The 20,309-nt window shown below is 40.8% G+C and overlaps 1 protein-coding gene across 2 annotated transcripts in view; it reads right to left on the reverse strand.

Annotated features, from left to right (window-relative positions):
* Positions 1-2,849: 2,849 nt before the first annotated feature.
* The window catches only part of ELP4 (elongator acetyltransferase complex subunit 4), a 233,249-nt gene continuing 215,789 nt past the window's right edge, over positions 2,850-20,309 (reverse strand). For both annotated transcript variants that reach the window (XM_081798399.1, XM_006728921.3), the window contains one exon: positions 2,850-4,740. In XM_081798399.1, the coding sequence (XP_081654525.1) occupies positions 4,609-4,740 (132 nt within the window). In that variant the 3' untranslated portion in view covers positions 2,850-4,608. The remainder of the gene's footprint in view (positions 4,741-20,309) is intronic.

Raw genomic sequence — 20,309 nt, forward strand, 5'->3', positions numbered from 1 at the left:
ATATAAGTCAATATAGATAAGTTCTCTTCCGCCAAGTTCAGTCGGAGGCTGGGGCTGCTGGCCGACTCCATGAAATGCTTGCACAGGCAGAAAGCTCTGGGGACAAAGACACACTTCCATTGAATTGTACTCTGCTCTTTTGTTTTGTTTTGTTTTGAATCCCCAAAGGCAAATGGTCAGAAATATAGAAATTAATTGGAGGCTTCAAGAAAGAGCCTTCTAGTTCACCATCCACTCTTTTCTGGCGAAGGGCTTACTTGGGGACAGATAGCTGTGATTCATCTCTGTGGCATGCCAGGTATTAATCACTGTCCTGCACCAGAGTTGCTGCACGTTTAGAGACACCTTCCTCCGTTGACTGCGGTTTTTAGATGTGTGCGCATGTGGGTGGATTCAGTGTCAGCCTTCGCTGCACGCTTGCACGCTTCGGCAGTGCGCACACGGGCGCTCGGTCGGCGCACTTGCCCGTGCAGATACATCTACCTCCTGACATTTTGCAGCCTCGATTCCCCGAGGGACGTGTGCCCAGGGCACTGTCAGAGAAGGGCTGTGTGGTGCGTGCTGCAGCTGCTGGCTGGCTCACTTCTTCCCTGCAAGGAGGGACACTTTCCAACTGGCTCCGACGTGGGCCAGGGTCAGGCAGCCAGGCCTGGCCCACGGCTCCGTGGTGCAGAGAGCACAGACTTCGGAGCCCTGGGTGCGGCGCTCTGGGTGCTGGAGCCGGGGATGGGAGAAGGGGGGGTGGAGCGCTGTGGGCAGAGGGTCCGTGTGAGCGCATGCGCGCTTGGGCACGTATCCGTGTCCTCCGAGGGTCAGGGCTGCCAGGGCGCCGCGGCACAGCCTGGTTTCGTCTCAAGCAGCGGAGGCTCAGCTGCAGAAGCTCCCGGCTCCAGCAGGACAGAGCGGCTGCCTTGCCTTCTGCCCTCACCCCAGGGAGATGAGCCGTCCTTCCGAATGGCGCTCCAGGCGCTCCCCCGGGGCCAGCATGTGGAAGCAGGGCTCCGGAGGTGGCCTTTTACTCGTCGTTGAAATAGTTTATTTTTATTTACTGATAGGTATATTTATATAATTTATCCATGGGAACGCTGCAGGGATGCTCTGATGCCATCTTCCAGGATGGTGCCCGTCCACCTACCTGTGCTGTCCTCGGTAGAATCTCAAGGCTCACAGCCTATGATTTTTCTCTCAACTTGACGGACTTAGGGAGACCAGGGGAACAGAATTAGAGCTGAGTGTTTGAATAGGAAACATTCAAGTTACTTTGAGTAAAAACCGGCTTTTTACTACAATGAGTTTCCAGAATATTCCTCCCCCAAAGCTGGTAAACAACTGGCTTCTTGATGTGGCTCACAATCATTTCTGTCTACCCTTCCCCCCCACCCCGCCCCCATCAGAACTAGGTTTCCTCAAATTCACTTACACAGTAGTAAGATTTAGCTTTGTTTTGTGAATTTTTGCCATCTTGGCATGGTGTCTATATTCTCCTGCTTATTTCTTTTTGCACCGGGCCTTAATGTTAACAAGATTAAAAAAAATGCTTTTCTTCTCTCTATAATGTTTGGCTCACCAAGGCCAAGCACAAATGCTTCCCTTTTCTGTTTCTCAAGCAAAAACCTCCTCTGTAGCGTTTTTTGTTTGTTTTTATTTTTTGCCTGGTCCTGAAATGATTTCACTGCTCATTTTTAAAGTTCAAAGTGCAAGTGCTTAGGGTTAGTATTAAAGTTTGATGGTGTTGATGGTGACTATCTTTGGAAAGCATTAAGAGGATGTTTTAGAAATGACATTCATAATGGGCTCTAAACAAATGAATAGGGGTTTCCCCCCTTCCCTTTTGTATGTGTATGCGTGTGTCTGAGTCTTTAAAATTGAAAGACAGGGAATTGATTGCATGAAGAGTGTTGCTTCCTTTTGAAGTGGTTTTTTTTTTTTTTTTTTGGCTAGTGTTAGTATTTGCAGATCCTGGAGGTAGAGATAAAAAATAAATGGAAGAGGAGGAAGAGAAAAGTGGAAATCTCCGGGTGGCTATTAGAAAGAAATTCAGGTCTTAGAACCTCAGCACCTGAGAGCCGGGTGCGGTAGTCAAAATATTTACCTCATGTTAAAGAAAGGCAAATCTAGTGTTAAGAAATGAATACTAGATAGGGTTATGAAGTTTTAGAAACATTTAAAAGACATGAGGACATTTCAAATACTATGTTTGGCACTGTTACTTAAATATTTATATCTTTGAGACAAGTTGATGATTGAAAAGAAAAATCTGTTAATGGAGTTCATAATGTATCAAAATGGTCTGTATACCTACTGTAGCTTTACTGAAGACCAGTATTTTTGGGTAGTAAGTTATTAGCAAATGGATAATTGATAATGTTTCCAGAAGAAAGGAAAACACATTTTTAGAGTGGGTTTTTATCAGAGGAAAACAAAAATATATATCCCTCTGTAGCTTATTTTTGCAAAGCCTGCCTAGAGAATCAGAACAACAAAGCACTTGGATCTGCATTTTGGAAAGCTCAGCTACGATCATTGTTCAACATGCACTTTTACTGAGTTTGAAAAGTTTCTTTTGTATTTAAAATAACGGTTCAAATATGCACATTCAATTTTTATAGTATTTATCTATTTGCAAAGCATATATTAACTAGTAATTGGGTGTTAATTTTATAGACATGGTAGCCAGGGTAGTAAATCAATGACCTATTAAGTATTTTTGACAAGCAATTTACATATCTGATGACCTCACATTTCCTTTTCAGAGTCCAATGCTATATAATTGTTCCATTGTGTGTTTGTATAAAATGAATCACGACATGGTAAGAAAAAGGTTAGAGTTATTAAAATAATAACCCAACTAAAATATTCATTTGAATTTATTCAAATTGTTCATAATGCTTTCAAAGGACATAGCAAAGCTTTTGTGGAGTATCTGCACATTATTTATTATCTATGGACTAAATTGATTTTTTTAAGTTGCTTTACATTTTAAAAGCACCTTTGCTTAATATAAAAGCCCTTTAATTTTAACTGACAGATCAATTCTGAAACTTTCATTTGAAAAGAAAATGGGGAAGAATTTGTGTCTCTCGAATTAAAAGAAGTGAAAAAAAATAAACCAGACATTCTAAAAAAATAGAAGAAACCTGATTTTTAGTACTAATAAAATAGCGGGTGACAAAATAGTTGTCTTTTTGATTTCGATCACAAAAAATAAACTGGTAGTGACAGGATATGATGGAGAGATTTGACATCCTGGCGAATCACTGTCATTGATTCAATTATTCTAATTCTGAATAAAACCTGTATACAGTGTGTGTTTATGCTACAGTGGGTTTTTTTTTTTTTAACTGACTGACATTCATCATGTTGGTTAGACAGTTTTAAAAACCTAGTCTTTGTTTTCTACAATGTTGTCAAGAACAAATAAAGTATAATTTGTGGTGTATTACAAGCAAACTGCTTAAAAATGCTAGTTATAACTGCTTCAAAATTTATTCTAACATCACTGAAGAATTTTAGAAATTCAGTTTCTCCTAATGGACGTCAAGCAGCTTTTTAAAAATTGAGATTCTTTACTTAAATGCAAGTTACTTCCTAACCTTCACTTTTTGTCTATTTGTCAAAAGCTTTGAGAATATGGAACTGTGATTCAAAAACCTAGTGTTTTATATGAAAACTGGTTCGATGTGCTATCTACCCCCCAAATACATGTCTATATGGTTATAAATGTGCATACCCAGCCAACGTTCTTGATTCACAAAGGGCTTACCTGATGCAATGGAAATCGGAGTTAGTTTCAGTTTGCTACTTTGTCTCAGACCTATGTTCTGTAAAAATCTCTCACCAAGCTTCAATACATGCTTTCCCCTAGTGTTAATGTAGCTGTCAGTTTGAATTTCAATCCTGAATTATGTCTGCTGACGTAATTTCATAGTGCTGACTTCAATTGTTTAGGATTACAAAACAGAAGACCATCAGCTTCTTTTTCTATGCTTTCTGTCACTCAAGTTCTTTAGATTTATTAACTAGTATGGTAGACTACTGATCTTTAATGGAACCTTAATCCCAAAATGTTATTTTGTGTTCATCAATTTGTTAACAGGATGCATAAATGCAAATTCCTTTTATTACAGTCTTCACATACATTAGCAAATGAGTTTTTCATTTTTAAAAAACGCCTTAGCGTTTTTTGGTGGCAAGTGACTTTTTCAGAAATAAAGAGAAAATGTTTTTCATATGCAATTATGAATTTCATACTGTTTTATACGCTACCTGCTGTAATATGCACTTAACATGGACTAAGTGCCTTAATATATGTATACTAATGACCACTGTGAGGCACTTGGAGTTTCTGACATTTTACTTAAAAATAAAATTATCTGCTTTCTCTAAATAGAGCATAAAACAAAATTTTAAAATGAAAGTAGTTTTGCTGTACTCTTTCTGCATAAAAAGTTGGGTAAGGAAAATGAAGAGCGGTGGCCTCATTTTGTAATCCTAACTGTTTTTCAAGGATTGGAGGGTCAAATCGTTAAGAAAAATATTTACAGAAGCTATTAGCAATCATAATTAGGGTGCCATATAATTCTGCATGCAACGACTAAGGAGGAACCGCTAGAAGTCCAGGTGCTGCTTGCCTCCGGCCATCATGCCACAGCCTGGGCCCAGCAGCTTGGAGGATTCTGCCAGATCCTGTTTGCTTGAGCGGCTCACTGTGTCTGACAAGTCTGGAGGCAAATGCAGTCGCTGTGGCAGAAGATTTCAGAAGGAAAGAAAGAAGAAAAAAAAATAATTTTGCTTTAGCTAGCACACTGCAGAATACAATATTATGCTCTGTTGATCAGCATTTAGTCTTGCGGATGAAATTCCTGCTAACACAGTTCTTCAGACCGAGACCCAAGATAATCACATCTTCTTCCTACTAGGTTTTACAAATTCTAGCCATCGCAGACACTGGACCAGGGATCTTAGTGGAATGTTTCCAGAGTCCAAACCTAAACACGTTAAGATTTCTCTTATTTAGGTCAAAATGAAAATATGTAAATGCACAAATAAAGGCAAACTTGAGAAAGAACACTACTGTAAGAATGGCAGGGTTGTTTGTTGGCTTTGCTTTGTTTTTGCCAGGGCTCCAAAATGCTATTTTAAAATTGAATGTAGCTTTTCAGCAATTATGGACTCCTCCAAATGCTTGTTTCCCTTTTATTAAGTTGACCTGATGATTCTATTTCAAGGCTATACTTTCTTTAGGAACTTACGTTTTTTGTAGAAATATGGACATAATGAAAAAAAAAGATACCAATCTTAGGATCAATATTTTTTATATCCTCCGCTAAGTCAGCTATGACATCTGTTTCAGGTCTTGGTAAGTTTGTTTCTATGCATAACGTTGGTCGTGTTTTCCAAAGTATAGTGTAGTTCTGAACATCTCCCCCATCTTAACTGTTTTTCTGCAGATTCAAGGAGGCTGATTCAAGCAGATGCACGAACTGACCATAAGTGCACAACAGTTACTGTAATGAGGGAGAAATATTCAAATTTCAAAAGAACTTTTTTGGTTCTCAAAAGGATCTCTATCAAATTCCTTTTAACGACAGTGCCCCCAGCCTATACAATTTTCACAAAAATCCAAACTCAAACGAACATGTTTGTTGCGTGAGGCACACAGTCGGGGTGGGACGCTAAAGATAAGTGAGGTAGGATGGGGGTGTCCCCTGATGACTAGCCAAAGCCTTGCAGGAGTGAACTGACCTGGAGACAACCTATCTGAAACCCTTCATTTGGAAAACTCCCTACAATATGAAAAAAAAAAAAAAGATGAAAAAGGTAGAAACACTTTTTTTTTTTTTTTGGGTCAAAATACTATGATCCATCAGCATATGTTCTGGAGAGTTCCTTTCCTGATAAAAGGCTTCTTTAGTGCCGTGTAAACACAAGCTGTGTGCAGAGGATCAAAATATTTTAAAACATTAAAAAAATTTATGACAATATTCTTTGACTTCAGTTCGCAGGTACTTAGTTTTAATGCAAATATACCTAGGATGGAAGACACTATTATGGACCTATGACCAACAAAGATGTCAGAAAGGTCAAGAGAACGCTGTCATATCCATATAGTAATATCCGCATAGTAACACTCATTTGTATCCATAGCACCCAACCTGTCATATATCAAATAACTAAATGTCTATTTCTTGAATGATTTTTAAAAAGTCAAATAAAGACATACTTGTTTCTTTGTTTTATTTTTTTTTCTTTCATTTCTTCATAGCCTGGTTCCCCTCCCCCCCCCACCCCGAAAGTATTTCAGGCAGAAATGAAAGCATGAAAGGCTCAAGAATCTAAAAGACATGCATAACTCTAAAGTCTGAGGTTATGAATGTCTTTGCAGTGTTAACTCTATCAGTGTTCATGTGAGGAAATTGGAGGGAAAGAGACATTTAATTATATGTCTGAACTTTAATGTTCCTTTAAGATCCTGTAGGTATTACTAATAACTAGGATACATGCATGATCTGAAGGTTATCTGAAATGTAAAGAAAATTCACCATAAAAAAACGTGTGTGTATACTTTTGGTTGGGACCTCATAAAGATTATGTCAGATGGTGATTAGGCTATTTAGGAAATCAACTGGACTCAACAAATATTTAGAATCTACTCAAAGCAAGGTGAACAGAGCACCTTCCCCATTACTTCTAATTCCAGGAGCATGAGTAAGACAAGCACAGTGGTAACCATCAGAGTGAGCCCTCCAAGTGATGTCTGCAAGAAAGGAGAGACAAAGCCGAAATCGGGTGGGGGAAGGGGAGGAGAAAGCTTCATGGAGATGGGCTAGGTGTTAAATAATGAATTGATTCTGACATGTAGAGATGGTGATTTGCTTAACAGGGGAGCTGATACATACATCTTTAAGATGCGTTCGGGTGAAGGGTCATACTGTTTGGGTAATCTAAATGAGGAAGCTAGTGTAGCTGTTTAGAACCAGCATAAGACAATTTATTTCAGGAGCTTACCTATTTGCTACAAATTTCTCTTCCTCTGCTTCTCTAGGCAATGAACGTGAGCCAGTTGGCTGAAAGCCCTTCATAGCAAAAGTAGCTAAATGTGACGTGTGACATGTTTGGAAATCTTTCAGGTTGAATGGGTTTGAAGAAAAGTCAAATATCATTCGTGTGTAACTTCTGAGCACAAAAATTTTGGTTGATATGGTTAAATGCTTCTAACCAAATGCTACATGGTAAACGCTAGTTTGCATACTTATGTCCTTTGACAAAGCCCAAGGATGGCTCTTGGAACTATGTGAGTGATTTTGCCGGCTCTGTTGATCGTTACTTGAATGAGCTTACTCTGCACTCTGAATTCTCAAGCCGTGGGTTTTGTTCTCTTCCTTTCTGAGCCTCCCCCTGTGCACCATGTCAGTGCAATGTGAGCAGTGAGGAAGAAGGAGAGATCAGGTTCCAGGCTTGCCAGGTGTGTCAGGGACTTTTCCTTTGAGGCTTCCAAAGCATTTACACACTTGACATGTAAATGGTCAGATGCTGCTGTACCCCAGATCTGTCTTCTGAAAAAATATGCTGTAAGATACTCTGCATAGCATGTGACCTCCTTTCGATTAAAGCTGCAAGGCTGGGGGGACATACCGACTTTTAGACCTTGAGGTTTCACTGAGTAATGGTTTAAATAAAAATCAGACTATTAAAACAAAATACCATACCATTTTCAACCTTGGAAACCAAATCAAGGTCTTCACCTTTCTCATTTTATACCTGGAGTTCTGAGCGAGGGCCCAAAACTTACATCTTGAGTGGAAATTTTTCCCACCTGATTTTCTTTTCCCAGATTCTGGGAGGAAGAGACCGTGTGGCTAATGCAGGAGATGCATCTCTGGCTGTCTGCCTATTTTTTCCATTAATGCCTTGTCTAAAATGATGCTTTCTGTGTAGGCAAAGGGATTTGAGAAAGACATGACAACTCCCAGTTTCTCACCGAGGCCTAGGTGATTTGCAGCGGTCCCACTGGATTAATGGGTCTCTCCTCTCTGGTGCTGCAAGGTGGGAAACAGCGGGCTGCCAAAGTACTCTGGCAGATTAGGGGAGCTCCTGCCAAAAGGCACCCTTAGGCCCCTAGGAAGCCCTGGGTCAGAAGAAAGCGACAGCAGCAGGAGTGCTTTGCTCCGCAGCTCCGTGGGGTACCGAGCTGAGCCAGACTTTGAGATTCTTCCCCCTCTGCTTACATCTCTGTCTCTTTGTTCCTTCTTGAGTCAGCAACTAAGTGGGTCCTATAGACACACAGGATTGGATTTCCTGGCTCCACAGTTTCTCTTCCTAATTCCTTTCTCCCCGCCTGCCAGCCCCGTGCTCAGCACTCACAGCTCCCAGACAGAAGGGGCAAGATAATGAATCTAGATTACACCTGGATTTGAGACAAATTGCAGGTAAATACCCATTAAAGTAAGTTCAATCAATTTATATTTTTCATATTTTGCCAAGACCAAACCACCAGGCACTGTTTTCTATTTGATGTAGTACATATTAACCCTTCCCAGATGAAGAGAGAGTTGTTTTAATCCTTTTTATGTTTTGACATTTTCTGAACAGTCACACTTTGCATTAATCAGATTCACAGAAATCAGTGTTAATGTTTCAAAATACTTTCTAATAGATTTTTCTTCTGTTCTTTAAAACACAGCCATTTTATTTTATTTTTTGTTTAAGATTTTATTTTTAAGTAATCTCTACACTCGGTGTGGGGCTCAAACTTACAACCCCGAGATCGAGAGACTCATGCTCTACCGACTGGGCCAGCCAGTGCTCCCATAGCCAATTTAAATGAAAACTTGTAAACACCTTAGAACACATAAGCTCTACGCTAGTCACTTAACAGAGGCAGCCAGTGAAAGTCTGATACGTCTGTCCGTCTGTCACTCCCTCTCAGTGACGTTGGACAAGTCAGTTTTCCTCTGTGAGTCTCAGCGTGTCCTCATCTATCACTGGGGGATGATTCTCCCGTCATGAGACTGCTGTCAGGATCAAATGACATGTATAAGTATCCTCTGAAGTACCAAGTAGTACACTAATTTATTCATATCTCTTCTTGCTCCAACAAAGTTGAGATGGCTTATAAAAATACATATGGTTCAACCAGATAAAAATAAGTGAGTTGATTAAGGCAAGGAAACAATTCTACAAATGCAATAAACTACACATAATTATAAGCAACAACAACAGGCCATCAGACTTAGCCAGCCGGTCTCAGTCACTACGCTGGTTTCTGAGCACTGAGTGTACATTGCCCTCTACTGTGGCCCAGTAAAGAAACCAAAAAGGAAACTGCGATCACAGTCCTGGTTTCTGGAAAGATTTAAAAAGTCTAAACCATTGCCCTCATACTTAGGAATGCAGTAGCGAAAATGGGGCATGTCGGATGCCTAGCTTCTGGACCAGTGAAAATATGCATGGAGGCAATGTGGGGTCCATCTTCTTTTAAAAATCTGTCTTTTGCACACGTCTTCACTGCTGACAAAAGAACTAATGAGGGACATGTCAGAAGATGAAGCTTCTCTACTTGAATCTTAAAAGCATTTCCCCCTCTTTACATGACGAAGAGAAAAAACAAATTAACAAAAGACATGCCATCTCATTCCATTCCAGATTCTTTCAAGAGCCATGTGATGCCCTCGCCTGGAGGATGACTTGCTGATTTCTGAAGCCATATTCTGGTTATGAGGCACTGCTATGAATGGTAGGGAATGAACTAGAATATAGGCTGGGTTGCTGGAATCTAGACACACTCCCCCCCCTCCAATAAATGGCTTAAAAAAGGTAGAAGTTTATTTCTCTCCCACTTTATAGTCTAGAAGTTGGCAATCCTGAGCTGTGAGGACTGGTCTGCCATCCTCAACAGGGGCTTCTTCCACTTCGGGCTCCAAGACTGCTGTTTTTGCTTTCTCTCAGCTGGTGGGAAGCAGGGGCCAAGAAGGCCAGATCTGGAAGCTGGACACATCACTTCCACTCATGTCCAGAACTTAGACATGGCTGCACCTGGCCGGCTACAAGGGAGGCTGGGAAGTGCTGTGAAATGTGTAAACATGTTCAACGAATCTATTCCTATGGAAGATGGAGCAAATGGCTATTGGGAGACAACCAGCAGTGAGCTATAGTTTTAAGAAGGGCCACAGCAAAATGATCACAAGCCAGATCATTCCCTCCGTGTGTGAGCTGCCGATGACTCCAATCTTGCTTTCTGACCAAGGAAACGCACACCTGATGCCTCAATGAGCTCAGGGCGTGGGGCCAAGGCAGCGGTCAGGGTCCCTCTTGCTCTATATGTAAAAAGAGGTATTTCCCTTTCTTTAGTGGAAAGATGGACTTCCTTCCATTGGTGCAGGGAGGAGGGCAGAGGGACTTGGCATATTCATCATCATGGTGTTGCTATTATTTCTTCACAAGATTTTATTTTTTATTTTATTTACTTGTTTCTTTAAAGATTTTATTTATTTATTTGAGAGAGAGAGAGAAAGAAAGAGTAAGAGAGAGCACGTGAGCGGGGAGGAGAGGGAGAAGCAAGCTCCCTGCAAACAGGGAGTCTGATGTAGGGCTCGATCCCAAGACCCCGGGATCATGACCTGAGCCGAAGGCAGATGCTTAACTGACTGAGCCACCCAGGCGCCCCTCTTCACAAGATTTTAGAGTGTTGTTTCAACTTACAAAATAAATCAGTGTCCTATGCCCTTACGTAAAGATTATATTTACATTGTTACACTCATTCCATCATTATTACATCATGACAATGTAATGTTACATTGCAATTATTCAATATCTGGTTAAAATTTTGCAATGTGGAAGATGCATCTGCCTAATTTTTGGTGAGTTTTGTGTTACTCTCCTATATGAGCAGGCCAGGAGAAACAATGCCATAACCAATTTTTCCTCTTTTTGGATTGTTAAATGTACATTTGGTGGTGGCTGAGTATTTCTGGAAAAAATTCTGCCAAACACGGTCAGGTTTTAAGTTTTAGTTTTTGTTTAAAATGCAATTCTACTCTCAGGGTTTAAGATTAAAATTGTTTTATTGAATGTCATAATTATACTATGTCCTTTGAATTGAAAACAATTCATTTGGTTCTTCCTGATTGATCTGAAAATTAGACAAAATTTCAGAGCTGGCATATTGCATACTGGCTGCCCATTGAAAAATGCTCAGGTGTGCAATTATTTTGACCGTCAATTATATCTGACAGTATTGTCTTGCCTCCAAACTCACCTCTCTGAAAGCAGCTTGTGAAGAACTCACTTGTCTAAACAAAAGTGTGATTTGTGAAAAGGCATGTGTCTGTGGCAGAGATTGCTAGCTTACTCTCAGTATCTATTCTCTTCCTTTGCAGACAGTAAAGGAATAAAGGTCACATTTCCCAGCTTCCCTTGCCAATAGATGAGGCTGAGTGACTAAGTCCTGGTCAATTCACCTTGGGCAGAAGTGCTATGGTTAAGTTTAGGGTCTGATCTGTGAAGAAGGGGAGGTGCTTTTACTTCCTCTTTCCCTCGCCTCAGCGAGAGGGCCCCCCCATCCTGGGCCCTGATCCACCTTTCCTCATGGGGTGAGGAATTCCAGGGCAAAGAGGATGTGCCTCTTCTTTATAGGACATGCTCTGGGTATTCAGAATTCAGAACTCCCTGTCCAAATGGCTACAAAGTCTGCGCAGGTTTCTTCCCCACGTTCTGTCCCAAGGGAGGATCATGTCGTCTATATGCACACCTGGGGTCCCGGGAATAGCCAAGGGACCGCTGTTTGTGTGGCGTGTGGATGGAGGTTGGATGTGCAGGCTGCGTGTCTTCAAGCATTTGGGCCTGTGTGTGGAAAGGAGACAGGAGTGGGAAGAGAAAGGGGGTGGACTATAGGCCAATTCTCCCTATGTCTCCAAGTTCTAGACTGGAACCCATATCCTAAATTTAAAGGTGACTTTCCAGAAAGTTGTATTTGCGAAGGAAGGAAGGAAGATAATGCATATTTCATGGTTTCTTGGCTTGGTAACTTTAGAATATTTAGGCATTTAATAATTATGTGGTCCTTTATTTGCCTTATTGCTCTAGGCTCCATAAATGTTAGCAGTAAGCCTAACTCCCCTCTTCCCACTTGCTGAAATGTGGACTTGAGGGTGGGTGCTGAAGCAGCCATTCTGGATCATTGATCAGAAGCTATGCATTGAGGAGGAGGTACAGCAAAATGAGAACATTAGTCAAGCGTTTCCCGATACCATCTGGCCACCCAAAGACCCTGGGTCACTAACTTGGGCTTTAAAATGAGACATATGTGAACTTCTCCATTATTTAAGCCACTGTATTTTTGGAGCTCTGCAATAACAGCCTAACCTGTGTCCTGTTTATGCAGAATTTGGTACCTGCAAAATGGAGCGCTTGAGTTCTGTGATTTAAATGGCTCAGCGGTTGGAAAGTGGGCGGTGAGGTCCGATTGCAGACTGGAAGGCTGGTGATCCTGGCTATGACTGTGATAACCTGGAAGGCACACTGTATACCTCCTGATCAGTGGCTGCAGGCGAAGCACTGGAGAAATTCAGGATATTGTTGTGTTAGCTGCTTCTTGCCACTTTCAGCAAAGTTATTTATAAAAGAGAAAGGAACGTAGGCTAGAGCTAGAGAATTTGGAAGAAGGGTCAGAAGGGACCATGCCTCTTAAAGGAGGTGCTGTGCCTTCAGCCCAGAGTCTACACCGATGAAAGGCTGGGTAACTTGGGGCCTCAGAGGATTGAAGAAGGCCAACTGTTTCTGCCCTGCACACTGAAGCGGGCAGCCTTCACACGAGGTGTCTGTGCCCCTAAGCCCTGCGGAAATACCTTCATTAAGGGACTGGCTACAAATTGGGAGCCAGTTCTGAGATGAAAGTCACACGAAGGGTATTGCCTTCCTTCTCAAGTTGATTATATTATTTATTATTTTTAAAGGTTTTGTTTATTTGAGAGAGAGAGAGTGTGAGAGAGTGAGCGAGCACGAGTGGGGGGCAGAGGAGGAGGGAGAGGGAGAAGCAGATACCCTGCTGAGCAGGGAGCCCAATGTGGGGCCCCATCCCAGGACCCCAAGACCACGACCTGGGCGGAAGGAAGACGCTTAACCGCCTGAGCCACCCAGGCGCCCCTCAAGTTGGTTATTTCAGATGGAGTCAAGCTAGTTACTAACAAGGTAAGGGGGGGATGTGGGTAGAACAGAGAGGCCAGAAAATAAGACTCAAGCCTTGGAAGGTAACAGCTGTGGTGGACAAGTATCCAGTCCAACCTCTGCAGGAGCGAAAGGTGTGAATGACACTTCTGGAGTCAGGGGCATTGGTACTAGGTCAGCCGGTGGGACAGAAGCGGCAGGCACCTCCCTGCTCTGAGTCCTGCAGTCTGTAAGCACTACTGCAGGGGCCTTGTTTCTCTGCACCCGTATTGCAGGGGCTGGCCAACAGCTCCATGGGAGTTGAGAGGCAGGTGCAGAAGTGCAGGCCAGACCAGTGTTTCAGGGCCCAGTTACTTGCTTCGTGGGGGGTCAAGGAATACTGCAGGGGTAGTAGTGAGAACCTACACCCCCAAAATCACAGCCATAGAGGTGTGTGCTTCCCGTTAACAGCCCTAGTGGCGGCCTCCCAATTCCTCACCTTCCTGACTGAGGAAGCAGCAGCGTCCCTGAAGGCCAGTTTGGTGGCAATGTCCTTCAGGCCTTCCAATTATTTTGCTAGCCCCCTAGTTTTCTGGGATAAACTCTCTCTCCTCTACATAAAATAATTCGATGGGATAGGCTTCCTGCAGCTGAATCCTAGAACTATGTCCAGACAACTCTTTGGCTGTGATTACTTGCATGTGGGACTGAAGGGAAGTGAATGGACTGGGAACCTTCTAAGGTCTTGATGGGACTGTACTGCCAAAGAAACCATAAGCCTGGTCAGAAGTCTACGATTATTCAACCCCTAAAATAATCTTAGGTCCCCAAACCTGATCTATCAAAACTGTGCAGCCCCCCAAAAGCATTCTCTCTGATGGTGACTTCATGTAGCCATGAATAATGGACAAGGAAGAACGTCCTAAAAGGATACGGAGGATAACGGACAAGGGAGTTCCTTCCAGAGAGCAGAACTGGGGATTACAAACTGGGCTGAAGTCCTCCACTGCAAGGGCGCAGAATTCCTGGTTTCTACCAGCAGGATTCTCCACTCACCCACGGAGAGGCAGTATGTGTGTGGGAAGAAGGCTGTGCATGGATATTTGGGTTCCATGGGTTGTGGACTATGACAGAGACTGATGACTATCCTCTAAATACCTACTCTCCCTTTTCCCTTTGGTAGAAGAACTCTTGAATAGGTGGCCATCCTGAATAAAAAACTCTATTTCCAGGCTTTCCTGTCAGCTAGCTGTGGATCACGTGACCAAATTTGAAGAGAGTAGAAGTGATGTTGCAACTTCAGGATACTGGAATGGTATTTGAACTCAGGCAGCCTGGCTTCAAAGTCATATTCTTATTCATTACTCTACGGGCCAGAACTTTTCTAACTACTAGAGATAAAACAGTGAACAAGACAGGCAAGATCCCTGCTTTCAAAGAATTTACAACTTCAGAAAGAGACAATACATGGACATCTACATAACTCAAGGAGAGATAGCTAACATATAGGAAAGCAAACAAAGATAATTCAGATAGCGAGAGGTGCTTTTAAGGAAATAATACATGGCAATATGATATTGGCTGGGGTGGTACCACCTTATATGGTGAAGGCCTTTCCGGAGAGTACATTTGAGCTAAGATTTTCAATTTGAGAAGGCACCCATGAAGACCTGGAAAAAGAAGTTTCCAGGCAAAGGTCATCAAATACAAAGCCTTAAGGCAGGAATAAGCTTGGCACGTTTGAAGGACAGGAAAAAAGTCAGCTTTTTGGAGCAGTAAACAAACAAGGGAGTGGCTATGAGAAATTTGGCTTGGTAGGTAGGTATCAGATTGTGTAGGGTTTGTAAGTGACTTGGCCTTAATTCTTAGAGCAAAGGGTAGCAAAGGAGTGATGTAAATTTATTTCTCTGAATACAAGGGCTATCTCACCCATATCCTTATAAAACCATGCACAGGCATTTTTAATAACATAAAACAAGAGTTGCAAACAGATATATCCAATTAAAGACAGAATTTTCCAAAAGGTGGTGTACACTTGCTCTTCTAGATCCTGTGTCCTTCTGATTCAGAAGAAATAGTCTATCTCCTAAGTGACCTACAGTAGCTGCCTACGCCCATCCTCCTCCTGTGGGGCGTGGTGGTTCCCAATCTCCTGCCAAGCAACAGGAAGCTTCTAGCTGGAGTGGGTGGACCCTGTATGAAGTGTTCGTGGAGGAGAAACTCTGGCAGTACTGTTTGCGAGGCTGGTTTGCTGAGTTTAATCTTCTTAAAATGTAAGCCAGAATCTTTTGGACAATATAGTAATAAGCATACCACCAAGTGTCAGGCCCAATGTCCCCGAACTGTCAGACATTTAAGATGTGGGGGAGTCATGTTAATTTCCTCTTTTATTTCATATATCAACAGAGAACAAACTAGATTACTCCTAAAGAACTTTGCTTACAGTGGTTTTACCTTCCAAACGAAAGCCAGTATCTTTTTCCTTTCTTTTCTTTTGGTTTCTCCTTTGTTCTTTGGTACATTTTATGCTCATTAATGTTCTAACATGAGTAGGACTGAAAAAAAATCAACCACGTAATAGATGGAATAAGGTGGCTTAAATTGTTACTTAAACTTGGACAGCAGAAATGCCTGAAACCACCCCCATTAGCTTCTTCTCTGGGATAAAGGGATGGGATGGATGAGTCACCCATGATCACTGCCATCCCTGGGATCCCCCGCTTGTAAACCACTGCCTCAGTGAGACTCTCCCTATCTCTCCAACTGACTCCCTTCCATTCATCTTTCCTTAATTGTGCACAGGGCTTCTCACTCTGGCAATCTTTTTACTGGTCTCCAACTGCTGCTTACCCCAGGGCTTGTGTGGCTCTGGAGCGCACAATGCAGGCCGGAGCATATAAGCTCCAGAGTGCGTAGAATTTGAATTAAGCTTCAGCAGGGCCAAGCTGAGAGATGCTTGAGCCCTAGGGCCTACTTATTGCTGCTATGGCAGGAAATGGAAGGAGATGGGGATCTTCCTGTGCACAGACTGTCATTTCGATAGGCTCTTCAAGCCTGCTCTGTCCAGGAATCCCCCCTTCTGTCCTCTGCAAGTGAGGAACCATTCCGGAGCAGGATTTTAGGTACTAGCCCTCAGGTAGCTTAATAGTAGTAAGATATTTTAAGAACATACAGTGTTTTAGAGCTGAATGCTGAACCCGAAAAACAACAACAACAACACTTCTTTTAGAAATAAATTCAAACTACTAATTACATGAGAATTTCTTTTTTATCCCCTTTGTTCTTTTAAAGCATATGGAAACTATTCTGGAGGTGGCAAAAGGTAACATTCCCTTTGTTTTTGTTTCCTAGAATTCAAACTAATGTTTCCTCCTTAGCATCTGAAACCTCTGACTCAGTAAACTGTGAGCAGATCAATGTGTGTGTAAACTCAAGGTGGATCCCTAAATCCCAGAAATTTTTAGAACTACAGCAGATCCACTATTCAATTTAGGGACTGGCAGAGGTCTGACCAATAGTTTATGGAACAGATGAATTCTAAGATACGAACAAGCAGAAATCAGGGAATTCTGAAATCAGATAATTGCTTAAGTTATCATATTAATGTCAGTCCACTAAATAACTTTCAAATTTGGCAGCTTTTGACGAACACTCCTTTTGGAAACTCGCCATCATATCTTTTTTTTTTTTTTGGTATATAAGTACAGCATATATAAAAAAAATATTGATTTCCTTTTGGCTGTCCGTGAATGAGTCCTGAGAGCATAATGGCCAATGTGTTTGCTTGCATAATGCCCTACAGTGTATGCAGAACATTGCTCCACCAAGCCCTGAGATGGGGTATGAAGTGCCCGGTGGAAATGGCAATGTAAACCATCCTGAGCATTAAATCTCCCGACCACTCTTCAGTTACTTTGAGACCCCCACACTGCAGGGTCTGCGAGTTCCTGGGGATGAAGAAAGAATTTTTAATGGGGCCAAATGTAGGTGTTTACAAGGGGGAATTGTTGTTTTTTATTAGGAGCTGCCTTATGTTCAATAGTTGTATTTACTTTGTCAAGCTAGCCAGAATTAGAAATCCCCATTGCTAGGCAGCCTAGAGCGTCTGCGAAGTATTTCTGGGCATTCAGAACTGAAGCATGTGCTGCCCAAAGGCAGGTTTCATTACAGTGTGTTATTTAGTCCTCCTTCGTCCCCCCCCTCCCCCCACACCCCCAGATCGCAGCACTTCTATAACAGGAAATCTTGGTTACTTTATGCTGAAACATATTTACATGACTGAAACACGACAATTAACACATTTGTAAAGCTTGAGGGATAGGCACACTTTAATGGTTTTTTGAAGTAGGCTGATTTCCTGGAGCTTTTAATCTTATTTTATTTTGTTCTGCATGCATGAACAAGTTCTTCTTTACTATAGGTATTTGACAGAGTCTACCTGGTATGAATGTGAATGAAAAGAAAATTATACAAAAATTAACTTTGCCAAACCGTTCCTAACTTCTTTCACCAGTTCAATGTATATTGAGGGTTATGCTCTTATTTCTGACATGTTGTGTTAGCTTTTATACAAAGGCAGTTAGGAAGTATGTTTTGGGTTTGACGAAATGAAATGTGGCTTTCTCTATACCAACTGTGTAAAAACTTTTCCTAGTGAACAAAAAGTATCAATTACAGCAGTGATTCCTTCTTCATGTTCAGATAAAGGTACACTCTCCTAGGTGGTGTACATTTTATTTGCTCCAAACTTAAATTAACACTCAGGTGGCATTAAGTACTATTACATGGTAAGTGCGATTCTGTATGTGTGTGTGTGCCCGTTTAGACACATACATATAAATACGTTAACATGGCAATGTTATCAAGAGTATTTTAATACCTTTTAAGTCTACAGATCAATTACTGAAATTTTGGTAAAATTCAGAAAAAAACCTTTCATATCAGAGCCCTCTAAAATAAAAACGAAACCTTCCACTTTCCCTTTGATATCTGAAAGCATGCTAAACCTGGAAACCACCCAGCCCAACTCTCACTCAAAAGTTTATGGCAAATTTTCAAATTACACTGGTTTCAAATAGTCACCCAGTGCATCTATCTCCACCCTCCATAGACCTCCCTCCTCACCAGTTTCAAAGGGAGCTCGGTGAACAGACTGGGCAAAGCAAGAGCCCTCTCTCTACATGCCTTAGGGCAGGGATGGGGCAGCACCAGACCGAGCGCTCTAGCTGAGGGATACAGATTAGGGATGAGGACATAACTCCAAAGAATAACTCTGCTGAAGTGACTTCACTGATAAGTAAGCAGAGAGTCAACTTAGTCTTAGACAGAAAACCTCTCTATGAATAAGGGGGAATAAAGTTAAAGGAAATGAAGCAAATAAAGCAAGAAAAAAAAAATACTGATGACCAGAAAAGAGCAATATATTTGTGAGTATATAGATAAATGATTGTGCCTACTTTTAGGGATTTTTTTTCTTTGTTTATTTGGCTTAATTAAAATGTCTGCTTCTACGGAAATGTTAACAAGAGCTAAGTTTAATTTTCAAATGAATAACTTAGAAGTAATTTCTCATAGAGATTATTTTCTATTCTCTAAAAACTCATTTGCTTTTATATGTGGAGTATTTCTTCCCCCACCACTTAACTTTACCACTGCGCCAAATCTTTTTACAAGGAATTCTGAAAAATCGACAAAATGTGGAACCAACAACCTGGTATGTCGAACTGGCTAGGGTTTTCGTTGTAGAAGGAAGAGTCACTCTGGTTCAAGTAGGAACTCTGAAGTTTGCTGTCATTTCAGCCAGGGTCTGCAGGTATGCTACGGGAATGTTCCTTTGGTATTTGCGAAATTACACTCCAAAATGAAATAAAGGAGGGAAGTGATTTTGTAATTGTTATGTAGGGTTAACTCTCTAAGCTTTAAAGATCTAAGTTCGATGAAATAGACATATTTGTGCATTTCTATTTGGTTCTCTTAATATTGTAAGTACACAAAAATTTTGCAAGGCATTAAAAGCACAGGAAAGCAATAATTTGTGGAAAAAGACCATCAAATGGTCTCTAAAGTTCAATGTTGACAAGTTTCACAATTTAGCAAAGGATGATGAAAAAATGGGAGTTTTTCCTTTAAAAATATATCAAGTAGTGGTATTTTTCCTTCTTTCATTCTATCTTAAGTCCTTAGGAGATATTAGCTGCCCTAAAATCGGTTTAAGCAAATACATAAAATAATTATCCAATCAAATATTTATAAATTACAGAATATATTACAAGCATATCACATTTCTGTATCTCAATGAAAAATTGCCACATGTATCTTCAAGTTACCATTACAAATTTATTTTTAGGTAATGCTAATATTTACAAGCATTTACACCCTAAATCTATTAAGTGACTTGTATATTTTAAGTCTATCTTAAATATTTTACAAATGATTTCTTTGAACGTAAAGTAGAATTTGTAACTAAATACCAATATTTCACACAAAATCATAGTTGATCATACCGATTATATATATAAGTCCCGAGTCAAAAAACTATCCGAAAAGCTATGGAAAAAATAAAAATGGGAACATATTCCTTACTTCTAGAGTAGTCAAAAGAATTTCCAAACTTATGTCAATTAAAGGGATTCAGTAAGATCCGCACTATATTCCAAAACCCTGAAGGCATATGTGTATGAGCTTCTACTAATGAAGGCATTACATGAAACACAAGTTCACAGGTAGATACACATCTAGAGCTGCAATGAGGACCAATTTTAGTTACTATTAATGTATCAGAAAAATAAATTTATTCCCTTGCCATACTTTCATAGTTATTATATATTTCTTTTTCGCTCAGATGAGGAATGAAATATCTATCTAGGTTAGTTTATTACATAAAACACAACACAATTTTAGCAAAAATTATTCACACGTATAAAAATTGTGTTTAATTTGTATTTTACAACTATTATGTTAATGTACATAGTTCTGATCCTCTAGCAAATTTTTTGTCTAATTTAATAACTTTTAAAAATAAAGCACCACATAGTAGATGAACAATCACAGTTTACAAAACTCTATGTGCTTTTCGTATTTATTCCCAATGCAATGATGGCAACAAAGAATGCCACTTACTTTTTTTTTTTTTAAACAGAAATAAATCTCTTAAAATATTGCTGAGA

The sequence above is a fragment of the Leptonychotes weddellii genome, chromosome 11, assembly GCF_054177405.1.
Source record: "Leptonychotes weddellii isolate Sample4059 chromosome 11, ASM5417740v2, whole genome shotgun sequence".
Classification (NCBI taxonomy): Eukaryota; Metazoa; Chordata; class Mammalia; order Carnivora; family Phocidae; genus Leptonychotes; species Leptonychotes weddellii.